Source organism: Clinocottus analis, unplaced genomic scaffold (assembly GCF_023055335.1).
Source record: "Clinocottus analis isolate CAN_PGR_092001 unplaced genomic scaffold, fCliAna1.0.p SCAF_53, whole genome shotgun sequence".
In the NCBI taxonomy this organism is placed as follows: Eukaryota; Metazoa; Chordata; class Actinopteri; order Perciformes; family Cottidae; genus Clinocottus; species Clinocottus analis.
Window position 1 is genome coordinate 183947 of NW_027176211.1, and position 17500 is coordinate 201446.

The window sequence follows — 17500 nt, forward strand, 5'->3', positions numbered from 1 at the left end:
ATGTTCAAGGTTGGAAAATCTGTCGACTATAGTGAGAATGATAGTCTTAACCCGAGAAGGAGGAAAGCCGATGACAAACTCTAGACCAATATGGCTCCAAGGACGCCGCGGGACCAGAAGGAACGGAGGAAGCCCGTGGATGGCTGGTGAGAGGACTTAAGCCTAGTTTATGCTTCTGCGTCACGTCGACGGCGTAGGTACGCGATAGGTACGCCGTCGACGTGACGCAGAAGCATAAACTAGGCTTTACTGCGAGTCCTTACCATGCAAGCCAGGACAAAGGCGTGTCAGTCTGTGTCCATGCACTGCCACCAGAATCGCCTCTTCGGAAGAGACGATGTTCGACTGATTCCAGGATGTCAGGTGAAACCTGAGGTGTGAACCCACTGGAGAACCTGTGAGCGGAGTGGCTTCGGTACAAAAAGGCAGTTTCTAGGGCCCTCTACCAGATCGGGGGAGGCTCCCTGGACCTCCTTCACCAGGGATTCAATCTCCTAACTCACTGCAGCCACAACGCATGGTGAAGGGAGGATGATCTCAGGATCTGTAGGGTGGTGTTCGGCCATGAATCTTCTGGAAAGAGCATCAGGCTTGAGGGTTCTGGAACCGGGTCTGTAGGTGAGCGGAAAGTTGAAACGATCGAAGAAGAACAAGGCCCACCGGGCCTGACGGGAGTTGAGGCGTTTGGCGGTCTGGATGTAGGACAAGTTCCAGTGATCCGTCCATACAATTAATGTTTGTGCCGCGCCTTCCAGCCAGTAGATCCAGAAGAGAGAAACTACCTGCTGAAAGGTGTTGAAGCCCAAAAGCATTGAACTGAACTGCTGAACATCCTGTTGTTTCAATGTCTCACTGGACATTGATGAGTCTCTTGAGGACATTGATCAGTTTCTTGAGGACATTGATCAGTTTCTTGAGGACATTGATCAGTCTCTTGAGGACATTGATCAGCCTCTTGAGGACATTGATCAGCCTCTTGAGGACATTGATCAGCCTCTTGAGGACATTGATTAGTTTCTTGAGGACATTGATCAGCCTCTTGAGGACATTGATCAGCCTCTTAATGACATGCCTCCTCGTCTCTTTCAGGTGTGTGATGCGGCGGCTTCACTGTGGGAGTCAGGAGTCGTTACTGAGCGCCGGCTGCGTGTCCTCTCTGGAGCTCAGGATGGACCAATCAGTCGTCATCAAACCGGTCCACTCGTCCCTGCTGGGACAGGATTACTGCTTCGAGGTAACGCATACAACACGCAATCACATCTGAGCCTCCCTGTGTGACCTTGAATCCATGACCTTGACTTCTGACTGCATCTCCTAGGTCACAACCTCAACGGGTACAAAGTGCTTCTCGTGTCGTTCGGCGGCGGAGAGAGATAAATGGATGGAGAACCTCAGGAGAGCCGTGCACCCCAACAAAGACAACAGCAGGAGAACGGAGAACGTCCTGACGGTGTGGGTGATCGAGGCCAAGGACCTGCCCGCCAAGAAAAGGTACCGAGCGGCTGCTTCACTGTACAGAATGCAGCCGCAGTAGTATTTGTGTACTACAGGTACTTCGGTGAGCTGTGTCTGGATGACAGTAACAGTAGTATTTGTGTACTACAGGTACTTCTGTGAGCTGTGTCTGGATGACAGTCTTTATGCTCGGACGTCCTGTAAGCTGAAAACTGACAACATCTTTTGGGGCGAGCGTTTTGACTTCAGCAGCCTGCCGTGCGTGGCCTCCATCACGCTGCACCTCTACAAAGACACCGACAGGAAGAGGAAGAAGGACAAGAGCAGCTACGTGGGGCTGGTGAACATCCCGGTGGCCGCGGTGAGCGGCCGGCAGCTGCTGGAGAAGTGGTACTCCGTCAGCACGCCCAGCACCAGCCGAGGTAACGGCTCATTCACAGGCCGCTACTGGAGTATAACACATTTACATGACTTTTCCAAAACCTCTGGGATTATATTTTTTTTCAAGGGTTTCTCCAGGCCTGGAAAAATTTTGGAAAAAAAATATAACTCCTAAAATGTAATAAAGGCGTGTAGATGTGTTATATTCATGTGTCCACGACGTTCATTAACGCTGAGTTATAAATAATGAATCTTCTTTTAAAAGAAAGAGGCTCAAAATATCAGCAGCATACATACAGACATCTATATAAATGTTTATTCTTTTAATCAAACTATTGTCTCTCATTCATTTGAGTCATTTAAGGTTTACTGTATGCTTTGAATCCTCATTGTTAGTTTAAATACTACATTTTATCACTTTTTACTGTTCACACACACATTTCACACAATGTTTGATCATGAACATTTAGTTTAAAGTCATGAACGTTTAGTTTAAAGTCATGAACATTTGGTTAAAGTCATGAACATTTAGTTTAAAGTCATGAACATTAGTTTAAAGTCATGAACATTAGTTTAAAGTCATGAACATTTAGTTTAAAGTCATGAACATTTGGTTTAAAGTCATGAACATCTGGTTTAAAGTCATGAACATCTGGTTTAAAGTCATGAACATCTGGTTTAAAGTCATGAACATTTAGTTTAAAGTCATGAACATTTAGTTTAAAGTCATGAACATTTAGTTTAAAGTCATGAACATCTGGTTTAAAGTCATGAACATCTGGTTTAAAGTCATAAACATCTGGTTTAAAGTCATGAACATTTGGTTTAAAGTCATGAACATCTGGTTTAAAGTCATGAACATCTGGTTTAAAGTCATGAACATTTAGTTTAAAGTCATGAACATCTGGTTTAAAGTCATGAACATCTGGTTTAAAGTCATGAACATCTGGTTTAAAGTCATGAACATCTGGTTTAAAGTCATGAACATTTGGTTTAAAGTCATGGAAAAGCATTGGTCAGGATGTGAATGAACCTGTGAGGCGCTCAGGCTCTTGTGGCTTCCTGTTTCAGGGAAGTCGTCTGTGCCGACGGTGCGAGTCAAAGCTCGCTACCAGAGCGTGGTCATCCTGCCCATGGAGCAGTACAAAGAGTTTGCAGAGTACATCAGCTCCAACTACCTGCTGCTGTGCAACACGCTGGAGGCCTCCATCAGCCTGAGGGCCAAGGAGGAGCTTGCTGCCGCGCTCGTGCACATCCTGCACAGCACGGGGAAGGCCAAGGTAACACCTGAACACACAACCCCATAGGTAGCCCCGCCCACTGTGCGTGACCCCGCCCCCGCCGTGCCCTCATCCACTACACACAACCATGACTGCGAACTCTCCGTGTGTTTCCAGGTGAACTGATTCAGTGGTTTTATGTGCGTGCGACACCTGGAACACTTGAACTTCGATTTATTTCTGTGTGTAGTTGTTTCCGTTTCTGAAACAACGGAGGGCACTAGGGTTTAACTCCCTTCATGGACGAACATTAACGTAGTGGAAGTCAGTGACAGACACTCTGTCACATGACCCACGTCCAGGACACATCGGGGTGTATGTACAGGTGTTGTGGGACTGACTCAGCACTTTCCTGCAGGACTTCTTGACGGACCTGATGATGTCAGAGGTGGACCGTTGCCGTGACAATGACCAGCTGATCTTCAGAGAAAACACGCTGGCAACAAAAAGCATCGAAGAATACCTGAAGCTGATTGGACAGAAGTACCTGCAGGATGCCCTCGGTACACACACACACACACACACACACACACACACACACACACACACACACACACACACACACACACACACACACACACACACACGTACTGAATCTCTTCAGAAGTTATTATTGTAATAGAGAGGTTCATTATTGTAATAGAGATTCATTATTGTAATAGAGATTCATTATTGTAATAGAGAGATTCATTATTGTAATAGAGATTCATTATTGTAATAGAGATTCATTATTGTAATAGAGAGATTCATTATTGTAATAGAGATTCATTATTGTAATAGAGAGGTTCATTATTGTAATAGAGAGGTTCATTATTGTAATAGAGATTCATTATTGTAATAGAGAGGTTCATTATTGTAATAGAGATTCATTATTGTAATAGAGATTCATTATTGTAATAGAGAGGTTCATTATTGTAATAGAGAGGTTCATTATTGTAATAGAGAGGTTCATTATTGTAATAGAGAGGTTCATTATTGTAATAGAGAGGTTCATTATTGTAATAGAGATTCATTATCGTAATAGAGGTTCATTATTGTAATAGAGATTCATTATCGTAATAGAGATTCATTATCGTAATAGAGGTTCATTATTGTAATAGAGAGGTTCATTATTGTAATAGAGAGGTTCATTATTGTAATAGAGATTCATTATTGTAATAGAGATTCATTATCGTAATAGAGATTCATTATCGTAATAGAGGTTCATTATTGTAATAGAGAGGTTCATTATTGTAATAGAGAGGTTCATTATTGTAATAGAGATTCATTATCGTAATAGAGATTCATTATCGTAATAGAGGTTCATTATTGTAATAGAGAGGTTCATTATTGTAATAGAGAGGTTCATTATTGTAATAGAGAGGTTCATTATTGTAATAGAGATTCATTATTGTAATAGAGATTCATTATCGTAATAGAGATTCATTATTGTAATAGAGAGGTTCATTATTGTAATAGAGAGGTTTATTATAACCTTGTAGAATCGTGATTGATGAGTCGTCTGAGTGGCTACACATGAAGCTGTGGATGCGTTGCATCGTCCTCAGAGGTCTTTAGATCCTTTACATTCTGTACAGAAACAAACCCCATCAGGGCATCAGAGGGACCGCTCACTCAGGAGGTCTCATGTTACCCCTAACTGTGTGTCCAGGCGAGTTCATTAAAGCTCTGTACGAGTCAGATGAGAACTGTGAGGTGGACCCATCTCGTTGTGCCGCCTCGGACCTCTCAGAGCACCAGGCCAACCTGAGGATGTGCTGTGAGCTGGCCTTCTGCAAGATCCTGGACTCCTACAGGTACATATATACACTGAGTACACACAGTACACACAGTACACTGTGAGCTGGCCTTCTGCAAGATCCTGGACTCCTACAGGTACATATATACACTGAGTACACACAGTACACACAGTACACTGTGAGCTGGCCTTCTGCAAGATCCTGGACTCCTACAGGTACATATATACACTGAGTACACACAGTACACACAGTACACTGTGAGCTGGCCTTCTGCAAGATCCTGGACTCCTACAGGTACATATATACACTGAGTACACACAGTACACACAGTACACTGTGAGCTGGCCTTCTGCAAGATCCTGGACTCCTACAGGTACATATATACACTGAGTACACACAGTACACACAGTACACTGTGAGCTGGCCTTCTGCCAGATCCTGGACTCATACCGGTATACAGATTTATATTCAGAGTACACGCACTAAACCCACTGTACACACTGTACACAGGTACTCCATCCTATAATACCCTCTCCCTCAGGGTGTTCCCCCGGGAGCTGAAGGAGGTGTTTGCGTCGTGGCGGCAGGAGTGCAGCAGCCGCGGGCGGGCGGAGCTCAGCGAGCGGCTCATCAGCGCCTCGCTGTTCCTGCGCTTCCTGTGTCCAGCCGTGATGTCGCCGTCGCTGTTCCACCTGATGCAGGAGTTCCCCGACGAGCGTTCTGCCAGAACCCTGACCCTCATCGCCAAGGTCATCCAGAACCTCGCCAACTTCAGCAAGTAAGTCTGCTCTCACTCTGACCAGCGCTACTGGGATGTATGCAAGTACTTGTACCAGTGCGTGTTACCCGAGCCTGTTACCCGAGCGTGTTACTCGAGCGTGTTACTCGAGCGTGTTACCCGAGCGTGTTACCTGTATGTGGTTGCAGGTTTGGGACTAAAGAGGAGTACATGTTGTTCATGAACGACTTCGTGGAGCGGCAGTGGAGCAGCATGCAGCGTTTCCTGCAGGAGATCTCCAATCCTGACGGACTGAACCACACTGCCGGCTTTGACGGATACATCGACCTCGGCCGAGAGCTGTCCAGCCTGCACACCTTGCTAACTGAGCTGGACCAGGTAACACATCTCAGCAGGTGCACGAGTCCTGTGAGCAACAATAATACATTAGACTCCACCAGTGAGACTGTAAAGCTCGGGACAACATGTTTTCCTCATAACCCCACGAAGCTCTGTGATTGGATGGAACAACACAGATAAAGTGTCTAATTTATACCGTGAAATGGTCTGAGCTTTAAAGGCGCCGGTGTGTGAGGTCAGGATAGCTGTTTCCAGTCATCATGCTAAGCTAAGCTAACCCGATGATGGCTAGTCTGACACCCTCTACCTGTCTGTCTGTCTGTCTGTCTCCAGTCATGCCTGTCAAAGCTCGGTCCTCTTCCTCGGATCATCAGAGAAGTGTCAGCGGCGCTGGCTAACCCTGGAGGCGTGGTCAATCTAGGGGGCGTGGCCATGTCGTCCCCAGAACCTAAGCGCGTGGTGTCCCCGCCCCCTCTCTCCCCGCCCCCTCTGTCCCCGCCCCTCTCCCCTCCTCTGGCGGCTTGTAATCCCTCTATTGGCCTGCAGGGTGGCGTCGGACTGGATGGAGGGTGAGTACCATGAGGTCTATTGGCTGTGATAACACACTGCGATAACGCACTAATAACACTAATAACACACTGCAATGACACACTAATAACACACTGCAATGACACACTAATAACACACTGCAATGACACACTAATAACACTAATAACACACTGCAATAACACACTAATAACACACTGCAATGACACACTAATAACACACTGCAATGACACACTAATAACACTAATAACACACTGCAATAACACACTAATAACACACTGCAATGACACACTAATAACACACTGCGATAACGCACTAATAACACTAATAACACACTGCAATGACACACTAATAACACACTGCAATGACACACTAATAACACACTGCAATGACACACTGCAATGACACACTAATAACACACTGCGATAACACACTAATAACACACTGCGTTAACACACTGCGACAACACACTAATAACACACTGTGATAACACACTAATAACACGCTGTGATAACACACTAATAACACACTGTGATAACACACTAATAACACACTGTGATAACACACTAATAACACACTGTGATAACACACTAATAACAAACTGTGATAACACACTAATAACACACTGCAATGACACACTGCAATGACACACTAATAACACACTGCGATAACACACTAATAACACACTGTGATAACACACTAATAACACACTAATAACACACTGTGATAACACACTAATAACACACTGTGATAACACACTAATAACACACTGTGATAACACACTAATAACACACTGTGATAACACACTAATAACACACTGGGACAAAAATACATTTGTTTTTTGTAGTAACCAGTCGTGTGTGTGTGTGTGTGTGTGTGTGTGTGTGTGTGTGTGTGTGTAGTTTGGTAGATTTCACCAGACTTCCCTCTCCGACTCCAGAGAACAAAGACTTGTTCTTCGTAACCAAGGGCTCCAGTCTGCAGCCGACATCAGGTGACCTTTGACCTCTGTTGTTGTCCTGAACTCAGTCTGTGACCTTTGACCTCTGTTGTTGTCCTGAACTCAGTCTGTGACCTTTGACCTCTGTTGTTGTCCTGAACTCAGTCTGTGACCTTTGACCTCTGTTGTTGTCCTGAACTCAGTCTGTGACCTTTGACCTCTGTTGTTGTCCTAAACTCAGTCTGTGACCTTTGACCTCTGTTGTTCTCCTGAACTCAGTCTGTGACCTTTGACCTCTGTTGTTGTCCTGAACTCAGTCTGTGACCTTTGACCTCTGTTGTTGTCCTGAACTCAGTCTGTGACCTTTGACCTCTGTTGTTGTCCTAAACTCAGTCTGTGACCTTTGACCTCTGTTGTTGTCCTAAACTCAGTCTGTGACCTTTGACCTCTGTTGTTCTCCTGAACTCAGTCTGTGACCTTTGACCTCTGTTGCTGTCCTGAACTCAGTCTGTGACCTTTGACCTCTGTTGTTGTCCTGAACTCAGTCTGTGACCTTTGACCTCTGTTGTTGTCCTAAACTCAGTCTGTGACCTTTGACCTCTGTTGTTCTCCTGAACTCAGTCTGTGACCTTTGACCTCTGTTGTTCTCCTGAACTCAGTCTGTGACCTTTGACCTCTGAGTCTGACCTCCGGTGTCGTGCTGATGTCACTTCCTGCAGCTCTGCAGGGCTCCCCGGCGGCGAGCTCTTCGTATTCTGAGTCCAATGAGAACGAAGCTGGTTTTGATCTGACCAATGAGAGTAGGAGGGAGGGGCCTGATCTGACCAATGAGAGCCGCAGCCTGTCCCTGGTCGACCTGCAGGACTCCTCCCCGAGCGACGGCCTCGACGACGGCCAATGGCAGCGCAGGACGGGACTCCTCCCTCTTTCCTTCCAGAACCCCGTGTATCACATGACCGCCACATCACCACGGCAACTGCAACACCCGTCGGACGCCGCGCTCTCAGACGGCTCGGCGGGGTCGCAGGGGGTCGCCGAGGCAACCAGACCGGCCTTTCTTACCCAGATGCCTGTGGGGCTGGGGGGGGGGGCGTCAGCCATGTCGAGCAGCAGCAGTGCGCTGTCCGAGAACCTGACAGGTACCAGGACCAGGATATAGATATAGATATATATATGTTTAGATATGATGATGTCACTTGTTGTGGCTCCTCCCCCTCAGGTGGCTCCGCCCCCCCTCGTCAGGGGTCAGGTCCTCAGAGACGCATCGACCAGCCTCCCCCCCCCTCCTCTGCTCCTCCTGGACCTCCTCGAGGTCGGACTCCTCCCAGCATGCTGAGCGGCGGGGGAGGCCCCGCCTACCCTGCTCGCCCCGCCTCCGGCAGCATGATGTCATCAAGTCCTGATTGGCCGGGCAGCGGCCAGTCACGGCTCAGACAGACGTCCTCGTCCTCCAAAGGAGACAGCCCCGAGAAACAGCGCCCTGCGGCCAAGGTAGGGGTCACCTGTTCTGACCTTTGACCTTTAACCACTGCTGCTGTAACTGTGTGTGTGTGTGTGTGTTCAGGCTCCTTCTCCCTGTGCTTTGGACCGGACGGCCGCCTGGCTGCTCAACATGAACTCTGCCTCCTCCTACGGCGAGCCGGAGGATGAGCGCCATGAGGACGCCCTCATTGAGAAGGTAGGAGACGACTGGTTCTATTGGGTCTACTGGGTCTACTGGGTCTGACTGCGTGTGTGTGTGTGTGTGTGTGTGTGTGTGTGTACAGTACCAGCAAGAGATTGCGTTGCTGCAGGAGAAGTTGCGAGTTGCAGCGATGCGGCAGGACGAGTGTGAAGCCCGACTGTTGGTCCAGGATCAGCAGAACCAGCGCATGCTGCAGGAGTACCAGGTGTGTCAGCTGAGACCTGATCCACACACCTACAGTCACACACCTACAGTCACACTTATAGTCACACACCTACAGTCACACACATACAGTCACACACCTACAGTCACACACCTTCAGTCACACTTAGTCACACACCTACAGTCACACACCTACAGTCACACTTATAGTCACACACCTACAGTCACACACCTACAGTCACACACCTTCAGTCACACTTAGTCACACACCTCCAGTCACACACCTTCAGTCACACTTATAGTCACACATCCAGTCACACATCTAGTCACACACCTCCAGTCACACACCTACAGTCTCACACCTACATTCATGTATGTCTCAGGTGCGGTTGGAGGACACAGAGAGCAGACTGAGGCGTCTGCAGGACGATAAAGATCTACAGATGAACAGCATCATCAGCAGGTCTGTCTGTCTGTACAGCTGTCTGTCTGTCTGTCTGTACAGCTGTCTGTCTGTCTGTCTGTACAGCTGTCTGTCTGTCCTTACCTGTCTGACCTTTGACCTGTGCAGGTTGATGGCGGTAGAGGAGGAGCTGAAGAAGGATCACTCTGACATGCAGGCTGTGGTCGACTCCAAACAGAAGATCATAGAAGCACAGGTGTCTGTCTGTCTGTCTGTCTGTCTGTCTGTCTGTCTGTCGCAGGTCCTTAGAGCTCTGTCTTGTACTGACACCCTGTCTGTCTGCCTGTGTGACCCTCAGGAGAAGAGGATCTGCAGCCTGGATGCAGCTAACGGGCGGCTAATGGCGGCGCTAGCTCAGCTGAAGGAGCGCTACGCCGTGACATCCCAGAGGAATGGCCTGTCGCCTAGCAACACGTCGTCTCTGCAGATCACAGAGAACGGAGAGTTCCGAAACTCCGGCAACTGCTGAGCTCTGATAGGCTCCGACCGTAGGCAAGGGGAGGGGCTAACCCCTTCCCCACGCCTTTTAATCAATCACAGACCTGTCAATCAACTCTCACCTCACATGGATCTGACCATGTTGCTAGGTTACCCCTCAGTTCCTGTTTGAGTTCTGCATGTTTCCTTTATTCCCCTTTTACAAAGTCTGACATCATATCCTGCTTTCCTTTTGCTACTTCCTGAAACTTCCAACAAACTGCACGTCTTTATTTTAGCTCAACTCCACCTGTATATGGCTCTGGTCTGACTGGTGGAACTCCACCTGTAGAAGACACATTACAGTATCTCCATCTCCATCGTTTGGCTCTTTATGTTTAGAATTGGAAAGGAACATGATTCATAGTCAGACCAGGCCCTGGAAGCAGGGAGAGGCTGTTAGCTTAGCTTAGCTTGTTGTCCTTCTGGGCTTCCGTAGTTCAGAGACTTTGAAGTTAGTTTGTGTTTGAGAGAATTTCTTGGTTTTAATGTTAACAGATTTATTGTAAAAAAGTGAACACTTACAAATGTGATGAATAGGTTGAACACATGTCTGCTGTCCTGGACTCTACTGGAAACAACTGCGCTCTACTGGACTCTATTGGAACCTACTGGACTCTACTAGAACCTACCGGACTCTACTAGAAACTACTGGACTCTGAAGGACTCTACTGGAAACCACTGGACTCTACTGGACTTTACTGTGGCTTCTGTTCTGATTATTTATGATAAAGAGATGCTCAAATAAACTATTACTCTATCAAACTGTTCCTATGTTGATGAGTAACACCTCACACACATGCATGTTTATTAGGACAAGTAGAAACAGGAAGTGATGTCACTGTTTCGTGGTTCCAGCCCAGGAACAAGCTGAAAGTCGGTGGTTCAAATCCTATTTTCACTGTCACAGTCGGGAACGAGGGTCAGCCGGGTTGCTCTTCTGATAGCTGCACACAGTTAGCCGATAGCATCTAGGTGTGCTCAGTTAGCTGTTAGCATCCACTGGGACCGACTGACAGCATTAATACATTCACCTGTCCGTCTCACCTGATTGTAGTCTACTGTTACTGAGGCTACTGTTCCCACCAGGTGTATTTATTCATATGTTACCTGCTATGTGTTTACATCACTATGAATGAGAGCTTCTTGCTTGCAATCACTCTATTGCCGAGGCTTTTATTTTGACGGACGAGTACTTCCGAGTAACCAGCTTTTATTTTCACAGACTCGTACTTCCGGGTAATCTGCCCGCTGAGGTTCTCTCTTCTAAACAAAAAGCTAAACATGGGTTTTCTTCAGTTTGGTTCTCTCGTGTTTTAGGTTTTGAAATAAACGATAAAACACATTTGTGACCCGCGCGCAACCCGGAAGAAGAGGAGCGAAACCGGATGCGAACAAATCATTCGGAATGTGTTCTTTTATTTTGAAACTTCCACGGATGTTTTTATTTTCGCTGTTTCCGTTTGAAGCTGATCGGTCAGCTGTCAACCCGGTAACTCCCCGGTAACTCCCCGGTAACTCCCCGGTAACTCCCCGGTAACTCCCCGGTAACTCCCCGGTAACTCCCCGGTAACTACCCAGGAGTCACCGGGAGAATGGAGACGTTCAGTAGGCTGAGCAGCTTGTTGCTGCGCGCGCTGGAGACGGTGAGGTAACAGCTGGTCACGTGACCTCGCGACCAGTTAACAAAGTTTGTACAAGTAAAGGACAGACAGGCAGACAGACAGGCAGGCAGGCGGGTAGACAGGCAGGCAGGCGGGTAGACAGACAGGCAGGCGGGTAGACAGACAGGCAGGCGGGTAGACAGACAGACAGGCAGGCGGGTAGACAGACAGGGGGTTTGTCTGTTTGTCTTCCACCTTCACTTGGACAGTACAATACAAGCTAAGTTTATAGCTAGCAGCTAAAGCTAGCTTGTCCAGGAGTTTCTGGTTTACCTTCAGACAGAATGATCACTTTGTAAACTCTGTACCTGTCTGTCTCTCTTCCCATCTGTCCCCTCTCTACCTGTCTGTCCCTCCACTCGTCTGTCTGTACCTACCTGTCTGTCCCTTCTCCACCTGTCTCTCAGAGGGAGCCCACTGTAGAGCTGCTGGAGTCCTTTGTGGATCATTGGAAATCAATCACTAACTATTACATCCAGACGACAGGTGAGTTTACCTGAAGACACTACCTGTTCACCAGATCAGCCAATCAGATTCAGTGTGTGTGTGTGTGTGTGTGTGTGTGTGTGTGTGTAGATGACAGTCGTCCTGTCAGACAGACAGAGATCCCCTGGTGTCTCAGACAGATGTTGGACATCCTAGTGTACGAAGAGAAGCAACAGGTAAAGACTATTGATCTACAGGTGTATTGATCTACAGGTGTATTGATCTACAGGTGTATTGATCTACAGGTGTATTGATCTACAGGTGTATTGATCTACAGGTGGAGGACACAGGACCGTGTATGGAGTATCTGCTGCAACACAAACTGTTGGAGACTTTGTGCACTCTGGGAAAGGCTCAGGTAACAATAGAAGGCTCAGGTAACAATAGAAGGCTCAGGTAACAATAGAAGGCTCAGGTAACAATAGAAGGCTCAGGTAACAATAGAAGGCTCAGGTAACAATAGAAGGCTCTGGTAACAATAGAAGGCTCAGGTAACAATAGAAGGCTCTGGTAACAATAGAAGGCTCAGGTAATTTGGTCTGCGTGTTTGATCTTCCTCCTCTTCCTCCCCCTCCTCTTCCTCAGTACCCACCTGGCATGGTCCAGCAAGTCTTGTTGTTCTTCTCCAAGTTGTTGTCTCAGATCCAGAAACCTCTGCTGCAGCTGGTGGGCGTCTACCGGCCTGTGCAGGTAACACAACACACCCATGCAGGTAACACAACACATACGTGCTGGTAACACAACACATACGTGCTGGTAACACAACACATACGTGCTGGTAACACAACACACCTGTGCAGGAAACACAACACACCTGGTGTGTGTTGGGACAGTTTGCGTCACGAGCGACATGATGATGTCATCTCTGCTCCTCCCCCAGAAGCTGATTGGTCTCTGTGCACTTCCTGGGTCCCACACTGAGAAGGAGGAAGCTCAGTTCTTATTGGTGATTTGCTCCAGAGTCAAACAGGACCCTCACACGCTCAGATACCTCTTACAGCCGACTCAACCAGCAGCTTCTGACCAATCACAGCCCTGCAAACAAGCCTCCAATCACAGCACAGAGCCACCAAAGCCATCCAGCCAATCAGATTCATCTACCGGCAGCCCCGTCCAATCAGAGTTCGGTCTGCTGTCGGCTCTGCTGCAGCTCGCCCAGAGTCAGGTCAGTCACCCTCCTCTTCAGTCACCCTGAGCCTCCAGGTCAGTCACCCTCCTCTTCAGTCACCCTGAGCCTCCAGGTCAGTCACCCTCCTCTTCCTCCACAGTGTGGCCACACGGTGGTCACACGGTGGTCACACGGTGGTCACACTGTTGCCACATGGTGGTCACACTGTTGTCACACTGTTGTCACATGGTGGTCACACGGTGGTCACACTGTTGCCACATGGTGGTCACACTGTTGTCACACTGTTGTCACATGGTGGTCACACGGTGGTCACACTGTTGCCACATGGTGGTCACACGGTGGTCACACGGTGGTCACATGGTGGTCACACGGTGGTCACACTGTTCTCATATGGTGGTCACATGGTGGTCACACGGTGGTCACATGGTGGTCACACGGTGGTCACACTGTTCTCATATGGTGGTCACATGGTGGTCACACTGTTGTCACATGGTGGTCACATGGTGGCCACATGGTGGTCACATGGTGGTCACACGGTGGTCACACTGTTCTCATATGGTGGTCACATGGTGGCCACCTTTTGGTCACATGTCTTGCTGCTGTCTCCTCAGAGGGCTCCGGTGGCTCTGAAGGCCATGGAGAGCCTCCTGCTGCTGGCTGCCCTGCAGTCTGAATCCTCAGGGGAGGTTCTGGCCGATCACACCCAGCTGGGAGAGCTGCTGGCTGGGAGGCTGCTGCAGCTTTACGCCCTGCTGCCTCTGGAGAGTCTGGATGCTGCAGAGGTGCAGAGCTGGCCTCATACACCATGGAGGTACCGACACTCTGTAGACATGCAGCACTTCTGAAGAAGCTTTATGACATGTCATGTGACCAACACGGTCATCCATGAGAAATACTTCATGTACAGAGTGAAGCCATACCAGCAGCACAAATGGAATACAAACAACAGGGTTAGGTTAACCTCTATCAGCAGGGTTAGGTTAACCTTATCATCATCATCATCATCATCATCATCATCATCATCAGTGTGTCTCTTTGTGTTGCAGCTCTCAGTTCTCTCACTGCAGATCTGATCTCAGATCAGAGTCTTCTGCTTCTAATCACATGACTAACTTCTTCTCTTGGTTGGACTTCCTGGATCACCTGATGAGAGAAGCACCTCAGGTACACACACACATACACACATGCATGCTCACTGTCTGAATGTGTTCACATGGCCAGCAGTATCTCATCTCAAAGTCTAGTTTTCCAGATGTGTTGTACACTGTTGTTTGTGTGTGTGTGTGTGTGTGTGTGTGCGTGTGCGTGTGCGTGTGTGTGTGTGTGTGTGTGTGTAAGCAGGTGTTGGCAGTGAAGCTAGCTCAGTGTGTTTATCGGTTTTGGTTGTTTGACGTTCTTCAGCCTCAACTGCTACACACGTGAGTACTGGTGTACAAGTACACTACAGTAGTACACATCACTGAGTACCCTACAGTAGTACACATGACTCCCAGTACCCTACAGATGTGTGTGTGGTGCAGGTGTGAGCAGGTTGTCCTGGTCTCCACCTCCATCCTCTGCGTTGCTGTCAGAGTGGTCCGGTCCTCGTCTCTGCTGGATCAGCTGGTTCAGTTCCTGCTGAGGACACGCCCTCTGACCCCCCTGCTGGTGCAGCGCTGCGACCACATCTCTGAGCAGGTGAGCTGCAGCAGCATCAGAACCACAGCAGCAAGAAGAGGTTCTGGCCAATGCCACCAAACATGTCTCTGTGTGGACCATGTGCTGCTGTACCTGCTAGAGGTAGACACTTCTATCACCTGTCCTTGAAGGTCTCCTTGAATGTCTACCATCACCGTCTCCTTGAATGTCCCCAGATCAGTTTGGCGTCTCTGTCTCTGGTGGAGGAGTTACTACAGAAGCCTCACAGGGACATCCTGGATGTTCTGGTGCTGAGGTTCCTGCAGAGTCGTAGTTACCTGTCTCCACCTGCAGGACAGGAGGACCGGCCACAAGAGAGCCACCCGGCCCATGAGGACAGCGAGTGAGTCACTACAGGACATGACATCACTACAGGACATGACATCACTACAGGACATGACATCACTACACGACAGGACATGACATCACGACATGACATGACATCACGACATGCCATGACATCACGACAGGACATGACATCACGACATGACATTGCGACATGACATCACTACAGGGCATGACATCACGACATGACATCACTACAGGGCATGACATCACAACATGACATCACTATAGGACATGACATCACAACATGACATCACTATAGGACATGACATCACGACATGACATCACTACAGGACATGACATCTTGGCATCACTACAGGACATGACATCACTATAGGACATGACATCACTACAGGACATGACATCACTATAGGACATGACATCCCGATAGGACATGACATCCCGATAGGACATGACATCACTATAGGACATGACATCACTATAGGACATGACATCACTACATGACATCACTACAGGACATGACATCACTACAGGACATGACATCACTACAGGACATGACATCACTACAGGACATGACATCACTACAGGACATGACATCACTATAGGACATGACATCACGACATGACATCACTACATGACATCACTACAGGACATCACTACAGGACATGACATCATGACATCACTACAGGACATGACATCACTATAGGACATGACATCACTACAGGACATCACTACAGGACATCACTACAGGACATCACGACATGACATCACTATAGGACATGACATCACTACAGGACATGACATCACTACAGGACAAGGTGACATCATAAATGTGTGTGTGTGTGTGTGCGTCTGTGTGTGCGCGCAGTGATCTGGAGGAGGATCCCTTCTTCTCTGACAGCTTGCTGTTCTCAGACAGTCAGCTGCTCCTTCCTCCTTCTCTCTCCTCCTCTTCCTCATCTGCTGCTCCTCCCTCTGGTCTGGGATCAGCTGCTGATGTTGTCAACAGGTACAACACACACACACCCACACCCACACACTTCAGTATAAAACTGATGTCGTGTGTGTGTGTGCGTGTGCGTGTGCGTGTGCGTGTGCGTGTGCGTGCGTGCGTGCGTGTGTGCGTGCGCGCGCGCGTGTGTGTGTAGTTTCCTGTGTTTAGTTCCGGTTCAGGTTCGATCAGCTGAACTGCTGCAGGAAGGAGGATATGAGTCGTACGTCCATGACGCTCACACACAGGTACACACATACAGGCACACACACACACACACACACACACAGGTAACACATGTACATGCACACAAGTACACACATACAGGTACACACACACACAGGTAACACATGTACACACATACAGGTACACACACACGCTAACACACATGCTAACATGCTACTGATGCTCTTCTCCTCAGGTGACGCAGTGTGAGTCTCTCTCTCTGTCCTGGGATTGGCCGCTCAGTCTTCCTCCCTCAGGTGAGGAAGACGAGTTCTTTGAAGGTCACCTGCTGAAAGTTCTGTTTGACCGACTGGGACGCGTCCTGGAGCAGGTAGACATGCACCTGTCTGTCTCACCTGTGCACCTGTCTGTCATGATGACTCACCTGTTCACCTGTCTGTCATGATGACTCACCTGTCTGTCATGAGGACTCACCTGTTCACCTGTCTGTCACGATGACTCACCTGTCTGTCATGATGACTCACCTGTCTGTCATGAGGACTCACCTGTTCACCTGTCTGTCACGATGACTCACCTGTCTGTCATGATGACTCACCTGTTCACCTGTCTGTCATGATGACTCACCTGTTAACCTGTCTGTCATGATGACTCACCTGTTCACCTGTCTGTCATGATGACTCACCTGTTAACCTGTCTGTCATGATGACTCACCTGTTCACCTGTCTGTCATGATGACTCAACGGTGCACCTGTCTGTCTCTCGTGTGCTTGCAGCCGTACGAGTTGAACCTGAAGGTGACTGCTCTTCTGTCCAGACTGTCGGCCTTCCAGCACCCGCTGCTGCAGGAATACCTGCT

At 48.4% G+C, this 17500-nt stretch overlaps 2 protein-coding genes across 8 annotated transcripts in view; both read left to right on the forward strand.

The window, feature by feature from the left end:
* LOC137803337 (disabled homolog 2-interacting protein-like) overlaps positions 1-10952 on the forward strand; it is a 16117-nt gene extending 5165 nt beyond the window's left edge. For both annotated transcript variants that reach the window (XM_068601707.1, XM_068601706.1), the window contains 17 exons: positions 1090-1234; positions 1319-1491; positions 1606-1877; positions 2908-3116; positions 3475-3619; positions 4768-4912; positions 5397-5633; positions 5783-5972; positions 6267-6502; positions 7382-7473; positions 8139-8558; positions 8639-8910; positions 8984-9097; positions 9186-9308; positions 9649-9728; positions 9837-9924; positions 10027-10952. In XM_068601707.1, coding sequence (XP_068457808.1) covers positions 1090-1234; positions 1319-1491; positions 1606-1877; positions 2908-3116; positions 3475-3619; positions 4768-4912; positions 5397-5633; positions 5783-5972; positions 6267-6502; positions 7382-7473; positions 8139-8558; positions 8639-8910; positions 8984-9097; positions 9186-9308; positions 9649-9728; positions 9837-9924; positions 10027-10197 — 3112 coding nt within the window. In that variant the 3' untranslated portion in view covers positions 10198-10952. The remainder of the gene's footprint in view (positions 1-1089; positions 1235-1318; positions 1492-1605; positions 1878-2907; positions 3117-3474; positions 3620-4767; positions 4913-5396; positions 5634-5782; positions 5973-6266; positions 6503-7381; positions 7474-8138; positions 8559-8638; positions 8911-8983; positions 9098-9185; positions 9309-9648; positions 9729-9836; positions 9925-10026) is intronic.
* A 663-nt stretch (positions 10953-11615) lies between these two features.
* fhip2b (FHF complex subunit HOOK interacting protein 2B) overlaps positions 11616-17500 on the forward strand; it is a 6855-nt gene continuing 970 nt past the window's right edge. Inside the window, exons 1-16 of one of the 6 annotated variants that reach the window (XM_068601671.1) lie at positions 11616-11693; positions 11749-11851; positions 12277-12355; positions 12446-12531; positions 12633-12713; positions 12941-13045; positions 13236-13520; positions 14096-14295; positions 14531-14648; positions 14826-14902; positions 15005-15161; positions 15338-15504; positions 16336-16476; positions 16616-16706; positions 16880-17014; positions 17418-17500. The exon at positions 17418-17500 is cut by the window's right edge and continues 58 nt beyond it. In XM_068601671.1, coding sequence (XP_068457772.1) covers positions 11801-11851; positions 12277-12355; positions 12446-12531; positions 12633-12713; positions 12941-13045; positions 13236-13520; positions 14096-14295; positions 14531-14648; positions 14826-14902; positions 15005-15161; positions 15338-15504; positions 16336-16476; positions 16616-16706; positions 16880-17014; positions 17418-17500 — 1856 coding nt within the window. In that variant the 5' untranslated portion in view covers positions 11616-11693; positions 11749-11800. Of the gene's footprint in view, positions 11694-11726; positions 11857-11904; positions 12356-12445; positions 12532-12616; positions 12714-12940; positions 13046-13235; positions 13521-14095; positions 14296-14530; positions 14649-14825; positions 14903-15004; positions 15162-15337; positions 15505-16335; positions 16477-16615; positions 16707-16879; positions 17015-17417 lie in introns of those variants that run through there. The other 5 variants (XM_068601670.1, XM_068601675.1, XM_068601673.1 and 2 more) reach the window with 5 other exon arrangements.